The sequence below is a fragment of the Carica papaya genome, chromosome 2, assembly GCF_054855325.1.
Source record: "Carica papaya isolate Zhongbai chromosome 2, ASM5485532v1, whole genome shotgun sequence".
In the NCBI taxonomy this organism is placed as follows: domain Eukaryota; kingdom Viridiplantae; phylum Streptophyta; class Magnoliopsida; order Brassicales; family Caricaceae; genus Carica; species Carica papaya.
The window spans coordinates 5,482,109-5,490,519 of NC_142310.1; the positions used below are offsets into that span (position 1 = coordinate 5,482,109).

The window sequence follows — 8,411 nt, forward strand, 5'->3', positions numbered from 1 at the left end:
GAAATAAGTTTTGACTTTGTAAATTGGATTCAAAGTAAAATTTAATTTATTCTAAAACTAAATTGTATTTTTGTTTGGAAAATAATTTTTTATTAATTGAAATGGAGATTAATTTAATGATAATGCAAAAATTATTAAACAAACAAGAATGAGAGAATCCCATCAAGATGCTTAGCAATCGGAATGATGAAGCCGTTGAAAATGAAGCAATTGAAAATTCACATGTGTGGTTTAATTAGTAGCAAGTAGCCATTAAATCCAGGAGACCCACCAGAAAATTGCATGTGATCATGTTAAATTTTATTTCTCAACTTCCATTTTACATGCAAATTAAATACCGTCCTCTCTTGCCTTCAACATTTATTTATTTTTTCCCACTCCAAGATAAGCTAAGATTGGTCAAATAGATGAAATCACAGATCCGTCATAATGACATAATAAAAAGTAAATTCTTAAAAATTTCTGATCATGTTAAATTATCATCTATTAGATTAGCCTGGCTATCTAAATAAATAATTATCTTGTTTTGTAATTAAAAATAATGTGTTTGATAAAAATAATTTTTGAAATTTTATATATAATTTTTTTATTAAAAATAAAAATTATTTTATAAAATCTACAAACTGAAATTTTTATATTTAAATATATCACAAACATATTTTAATACTAGTTTTGTTTAATCGTAAAAATATTTCTAAAATTTAAAAATTTAGACGGAAAGCCGCCCTAAATGCCCTCTAAATTATTTTCGCAAGGAACCAACCAATTGAAACATATGAATAAATATTTAATGGCTGGTTCTCTTGTTGACTCTCGAAGTTCACATAACCAATAGCCTATTTCTTTCATCATCAACCATCTGTCGATACTGTTTGATAGTAACTAACGTGAGGCTTCTGGCATTAAATTTAGAGTTTCAGTGTAATTGCAGATTACACGAATCAACTACCGTGAAGTAGTCGAGAGATATCTGTGACTCATATTTCCAAAGAAAATTTGAATAAGATAATCATCCAAAACTAAAATTTAAAAATTTTATCAATAGTTATTCAAATTAAACAATTTTGATTGGTTTTTTAAATAAAAATTTATTTAGAAGATTTGATTAGAGTAAGTGTTATATTTTAGAGGGAGACTCACTCAAAGACACATACAAAACTTAAAACGAAAATCCCACATCGTTCTCATACTCACATTATCGGATTAATAGTCCATTCTCATATTATTGGAAAAAAATATTACTCTGAGTATTCAATTAAAAGAAGAATATAAAATTAATAGGAAATCCAAATTGACATCCGATATCGGAAGGGAAAAGATTTCAACGACCTTATGTCTTTTAATACAAATTTCGAGTAGTCATGCTTGGCTGAATCTTATCCTATTATCAAATAATGCAATAATGTAAACATCAAAATCACATTTCTTATATTATTTTTTCTCACTTCAGTCTATCACATAATGCAATTTACCAAACGCACTCAAGAGTTTTATCTTAATGCACAAAAGGAATAAAACGGCTAAAAATAAAACATATACTCCATCTAACCGACAACTTATTTAGTTAATAATTGTTGTTTACCCATGCGCTTGATTTTCATCCCTGTTTTGAAAAATAATTCAACCAGAGTAATCAAATAAAGTATAGAGAAGCAGGCGTCTTAATCTAAGGCAAAACCCAAATTCGATTTGCTAATCTAACACTGGACTTCTAGAATTCTATCATTTGCTCATCTGCTGACTGGAGCAGTCAGTCAAAACTCGTGGCAGCAAAAAGCGACCAGAAATAAATTTACGAGGAGAAAAGAGAAAAACTAGTCAAATATTAGCTTCTTGCGCATCAACCCCTTTGCGCAAACGTAACCTTTTTGTCAGAGAATAGCAGTCATAAACGGAAGGGCTTTCCCCCTATAAAAGGATAGTATTGGACCGTTCTATTTTTTGGTTTGCTTCAGATATCCGAGTGTCTAAATGTCTCAACCTGAAGGTGATTATGGATAGCAATATATGAAATCATCCTATGAATTTGATTGATCCACTATAAAATGATAGTTTCCTTTGGCACAAATTTAAAGTAGATCAGTCACATCTGGAAAGTGTTCCAGTTTATCATGCTCCAAAACGTCTAATGTGTTTTTTCTCACAACGTTGTTGTTACTAAAGTTAAACTGTGCTACTCTGAATATAGATAGGTATTGCACAGGGAGGTAAATTACGCAACATGATTACCAGTCTCCTCCCAAGTTGACAAAAGGCGGAGATATATACAAAAAGATGCCTCAAAGCGATGTCACCCATGACAGATAGAACAATATAAAAAGCATGGTCATACAACAGTATAAAGAAGCATTGGTTTGGAGAGAAATGGTGAAAATATTTATTGATACATAAACAGAGTTCTGAGATGCTGATCGAAATACAAAAAGTGCAAACTTATTTCTCTCTAAAATAAAGCATGACTACAGTTTTACAGGGATGGATGTTACACCTCCTTGAACAAAACCGCAAAAGATTCACTTAAAGTGCTCAACATCAAGGTCAGGCACTCCTCTTCACCTCGGCCGACTTAATAATATCAATGAACTCGGGCTGGGAAAAATAGCAAACAACCCATGTAGAGGCTTGATAACAAAAAGACTGAATAATTTTGAAAACCAAGTAACATAGTCATTACCTTTAGGGAAGCTCCACCAACCAAAAACCCATCAACATCAGGCTTAGCAGCCAGCTCCTTGCAGTTTGCAGCTGTGACAGACCCTGAAAAATAGATGTACATCAATAATGAAACATAAAGAAAACTAGAAGACTGATAGATCTACTGGATTATTAGTTCATGTTATCAATTTAACATTCTAGAGCACTAGCTTTCATCTCTCAGGAGTCGTCGAAGTTTAATGCCTTTTACTTTCATGGTGATAAAAGATAGAATTGTCAAAGGACATCATATAACAAAGGAATAGCAGATAAATGTTTCCCTTTTCTTTGAGAACAAAAATTATTCAGCTCCTCAAAACATGTCCTTGCAGCTTTAACAAAAATGGGATCCAGAAGTCATGGCAATAAGATGAGCATGTGTCATAAATATATTTACCTCCATATATAATCCTGGTTGTTGAAGCAACTTCCGGACTGGTGTTTGCACTAAGCCATTTCCGCAGTTCAGAGTGAACCTGTTACATTTCAGAGCGAACCTGTTATAATACCTAGAGAAGTTTGGAGCAGAAGCTCAAAGAACCATTAAGTCTACATTAAGTACATGTTAGTCACAATCAGGTGTCTGAACCTTCAAATTTGTTTCAAACAAGTATTTTCGGTATTAAATTAGTCCTTAAATATGAGTTGAAATAAGTATGCTGTGCATCAATTTAAGAACTTGATCTTATTTAAAGAAAAAAACGGTCATTAGTTTGTATCAGAAAAATTAATTTTTGGAGACAATGAGAATCAGCCTTAGTTCTAAAAAGCATTTCATTTCATACATTTAAACCCATCAAACTATTTAATTTTATTATATCATATCCCCTTTTTCCTATATAAGAAAGGGCTTTCACTGTTCCATACTGCTAATGATCACACTATCAACTTTCTTTCGAGCATTGCCCAGGCTCAAGCCCCTATATACTCTCCAGGGTACAAATTTACCACATAAATCACCATATTGACTGCGAGTCTCAAAAAAACTAAAACAAAAATTTCATTAACAAAGTTGCCTGACTTACCTCCTGTGCCTGGGCTGGAGTTGCAACCTTCCCAGTTCCAATGGCCCACACGGGTTCATAGGCTATAACAATATCAGCCCAACTTGACACTCGTTCTGGCATTAAGAGGTGAAAAGAGTCAGGGCACATTTAGCTCACAAGTTGATGCACACAAATTTGTTAGCATGCTTAAAATAAACTTCAAATTTCTGAGATGAATTGATTAAAAAGTCAACTGAAACTCCTAAAATAATATACTGACTGACTTATGTAGATTTTTTCTAGCAACATCATGAAAATATTTATATACTTAAAGCACAGACAAAAAAGCAGAAATTGAGAGATCCTTTTATACAAATTAGAAGGACTACAATCAAAGTGATATAAATACTAGTGCAGTCTGATTTCTCAAAGTTATTAATTGCAATCTTTCTGTATTTCAAAACAAAATTAATCGCAATCTTAACACTCAAGAACGTATCAATATTTTTCCCTAAAATTAATAGTAAGCATTGGTTTCAATCCCAGTGGCTTAAATGAGAACTTCATTCCAACAGGCCGATGAAGATGAATGAAATGAGCACCACTGGCTTTTTAAGGGTCAAGTTGGGAGGGGAAAATAGGGATGAAATGAGCATTATTAAGTCCTCAGAGCAAAATATGAGGTAAACATGAACCAAAATTATTAAGACTTGCATTTTACCAAATTACCCTCACAGCTCCACCTCTTTCATGCAAATGAACCCTAAGGGAAGACCACTTTTGTCTTTAAAAATTGAATGTAAAAAGTTCTTTAAGCCAAACCAAATTAGTATTGGCGAGGGATAAATGAAAAAGAAACAAAAAGGCAAGAGACCAATATGCTCCAATCTCCATCTGTTTTAATGGTAGAAACATTGGTGAGAAATGTTTTCCCAAAATTACTCCTTTGATGGAAAGGACACACAGATAACTTTCCAAAGACAATATCAGGATGCAAGGACACTTTTTTTTTCTGCAGTTTTATCCATCTATTTTTCAGAATTCATACAATGTAGACACTAGAGGAAGAAACGATATGTGTAAAATCCACTTGGTAAGGGGGAAATGGAGAGAGGGAAGAAGAAAATAATAATTCGCCCTAGCAACAAAAGATCTATCAGGGAATAGTGCAGTAAATAGAAATATCCCACCACAAAAAACTAAAAACCTACAATGAGGTACTAAATTAACCCATTCCTTTCGCTCCAACCCCTCCTTTTCTACCATCCTAAACACCCTTGATGCATAACAACTACCATAACGACAGAAATGAATAACAGTCTCAACAAGAAATTTATTAGCACCAAATGAACCATAAATTTCTAGAAAGAGTTTGCATCTATATACCTGCAATTGCTTTAGTCTGTGCAGAAACAACATCCACAGTAGATCCTGCTTCACGCTGCTCAAGAGTCTCACCAACACAAGCTATCACCTTCAAACCTTGAGAAAGTGCATATGCAACCTTATCTCCAACAAACTATAATATACAGAAAGATCAATTCTTAGTCCTTGCTCATTAGGAAATTTCAGGAGTACCCTCAGAAGAGAAAAGTTAGTGAGAGGGGCATCATGAAGGAAGCCTACGTTGCCCGATATAATTCAGTGCTTGACTGTTGAAATAGCTTACCTCATTTGATTCACCTAAGAGTTGCCGCCTTTCAGAATGACCAAGAATGACCCATGGAACACCCAAATTGGAAAGCATCTCAGCACTGCACATAAATAAGACACAAATTCACCAAAAGACAGTGGTAGAATCAGCATAACTTTTCTTATGGGAGACCAAAGTATATTTCAACTATTGTACGACTCAAGAGGGTTGGGGGTCATGGGCAAAGCCATTGCAATATGATAAATTCCAGTTACATATATATTTTTGAGATAAAAATACATAATTTTTTTTCCTTTTAGCCACCACTTAAATATTTCATTATTTGTACTCTACTAAGAAAAACGAACAAAATGCGTTTGAATCTTGATTCAGAGTGCTGATGGACTTTTCTGTCTTTCCTGTTTTATTGTCTTCTGTATTTCTTGCTGGATTTCTTGCTTATATTACCCATGCACAATCTACATATTTTTATACAAAATAAACCTTTTATATTTACAGGTAAAATATCACAAGCCATATTCATTACAATTCAAACTCAGAATGTATCTTGTCCATGTAGAAAAATGCAAGACAATGTAAGAACATGCAAATGACAAATAAAATAAAATAACGGCTATAGGGTCGAGCCAAGACAAGTCCAACTAAAATTGAATTAAAAGAAACTCTGAAGAGAAAACAATCCTATGCCATTGCAACCAGCCTAAAGCACTTGTCTGTGGTAAAAGGCACTTTTATGTATATTGAAAAACATAACTGATGTCGCCGTACATGTTTCCTTCAGTAAAATACCTCACCATCCTTTCCTTGCATCAATTAAATTTAATTTCTCATTGGTTTTTTAATAGAATAATTTCTCAATAAATTTAAAATAACAAGTTAAATTCAAGTAGAATGCCCCATCTGACTCCAAGAATAAGTTAGCTTTGAAAAGTTTCCTCTGAAAAAAGTCATTTTGAAAAGGACATGTCAAATGTTTTGATTAACCTATGTCACAAAGAGATACTATTAACAGAAAAATTATAACATACCTAACCTCACCGGTGAAAGCACCACCTTTCTTGACCCAACAATTTTGAGCTGCAACATGAAAATTCGGCCTCAACAAGTCCTTCACCAGTGGAAGAAACACAAATGGCGGGCTTATCACAACTTCTGCAGAAGAATTAAGTCTTTAGTATGTCAATGCGTCAACAATCCATGGGCATCAGTGCCTTTTTCGGCATGATAAGAATAAACAAAATGATGATTAACTGACAATCATGGAGAAGAATAACAAAGAGATACAAGAAATAGATTATGCCTTGAGCTATCAAAAGAATATTCAACATACAGGAATCTTTTAGTAGAATAAAAACAGACAAATTGACCAAAGCCCTGCAACAGTTTAGAGGGTTCAAATTCTACCAAGTTCTAAATGCAGCATGGAAATTTTAACTAGGGGTAGACACAATCAGATCATTATACAATGAAACAAGTTGCCAGTGAATAACTTCCGACTTACCTCTTCTATTAGTTATAACTAATCAAAGTCAATATTGTTTTAAACTCTAGTGGTGTAAGAAAAATAAGGACGCATACGGGAAATATAACTAAGTTAAAACGATTCACTTACCAACAACATCTTGTGATGGCACTTCACCTTCATTGAGTTTGTTCACTATCTTCTTCACCTCCTCCGTAGTTCCATTCTACATGCAAAGCATATTCAGCCAAATCCAACTTTAAATTTCACGAATTAAACGTATAACACACCAAATAACATATAACTAGGCTATGATTAGAGAAGCAATAGGAAAATAAATGAAGCCAGCATGCATGCACATCGAAATACCTTCGCCATTAAAGTCAAAAAGATAACAAGAAGAAATGATCAAGGCATGAATATCAAGACCAATCCACATTCAATCTCCGTTGCAAAAAGAAAAAATTAAAACAAAAGTCATTCCTAGATCTAACGGCAAAATATCTTACTGATCTACACTAACAGAGTACTTCGATAACAAAAAGCGATCTGACAAGGAAACCGGCTTAGATCAATTGACTGTTAAGAGTCAAACAGCAAAATAAAACGTCCAAGTTCCATTTTCTCTTCCAATTCTCCTTAGATTTGCCGATAGACAAACAGATCCGATAATCAATTATCAACTAAAGAGAATATTAACATCAAACACTATAATAGAACTGAAACTCACGCATTTCCAGTTGCCGCCGACGAAGAACTTCCTCCCCATGTTTCTGACGATGATCGCGATGAACAGCACAATGCAAAGCCGAGGAAAATATTGGAGCGACAAGGGAGTGGCTACTGGTTTTTCTATGAGAGCTCACAGTTAGACCCTACTTATAAAGCAAATTTCCCTGGATTATTAAATTACAATTGTGTACACATACATGCGAATATTCTCATGGGAGAATGAGGGTATTTATGTAAATACAGTTAAAAGTGGCATGGAGCAGCTGGTTTTTATATTTGTGGCCTGTTGTTTGTGGCCCACCGGGTTCGTGCGTCCTACGAAGCGGGTGGTGAATGAGCGGATCAGGTGTCGTTTTGGTTCTTTGGTCGAAACGGCTGAAGCCACGTCAGCTTTAGCTTTCCTATGCACCACTCGTGCTATCATGCTTCAGGGCCCATGCTTGTCTCGTGTTGCTGTTTTTTTTAATAATTAAAAAATATTACTCCTGGATTAAATTAATGGTAATGTCAAAAATTAAAAGTCAAATTAAAATAATATTTCAATTCTAAATTCTAATATTTTCCATTAAAATAATTTTTAGTAAATATAGTTTTATCTGAAATCAATTATATGTAAATTTTTATTTTTGTATCTTATTTTATAATTTACTTGAGGACCAAATGATTAAAATTTGAGTTATATTCAAAATATTGTTTAAAAAATTGAATATTTTAATTTATTTGTTAATAAGTAATATTATAAATTTATTATTATTGAACTCAAAATATAACTAAAGTTAATTTAAATATATATTGAAACTAAATGTAAACTTAAAAAAATATCTAAGCTATAAAATAAAACTCAACATAAATATTATGTAAAATTAAGTAGATTAAGATTAAA

General features: G+C 33.1%; 1 protein-coding gene across 1 annotated transcript; it reads right to left on the reverse strand.

Annotated features, from left to right (window-relative positions):
- Nucleotides 1–2,353: 2,353 nt before the first annotated feature.
- On the reverse strand, nt 2,354–7,686 carry TPI (triosephosphate isomerase). The gene is made up of 9 exons (XM_022054777.2): nt 7,527–7,686; nt 6,947–7,022; nt 6,363–6,486; nt 5,350–5,434; nt 5,067–5,199; nt 3,720–3,814; nt 3,092–3,170; nt 2,675–2,757; nt 2,354–2,589 (listed from the first exon to the last, which is right to left on the reverse strand). Exons 1-9 carry the CDS (start codon nt 7,563–7,565, stop codon nt 2,539–2,541), a joined length of 765 nt encoding a protein of 254 aa, XP_021910469.1. The 5' UTR covers nt 7,566–7,686; the 3' UTR covers nt 2,354–2,538.
- Between the last annotated feature and the right edge of the window lie 725 nt (nt 7,687–8,411).

What these genes read in the sequence shown, in the direction of transcription:
- TPI (XM_022054777.2), bottom strand. Translation starts at nt 7,565, where the DNA reads ATGGGGAGGAAGTTCTTCGTCGGCGGCAACTGGAAATGC. An exon ending in TCGGCGGCAACTGGAAATGC is followed by an intron (nt 7,023 to 7,526) that starts GTGAGTTTCAGT and finishes CTTTGCATGTAG; the next exon opens with AATGGAACTACGGAGGAGGT. An exon ending in TTGGTGGAGCTTCCCTAAAG is followed by an intron (nt 2,590 to 2,674) that starts GTAATGACTATG and finishes TATTTTTCCCAG; the next exon opens with CCCGAGTTCATTGATATTAT.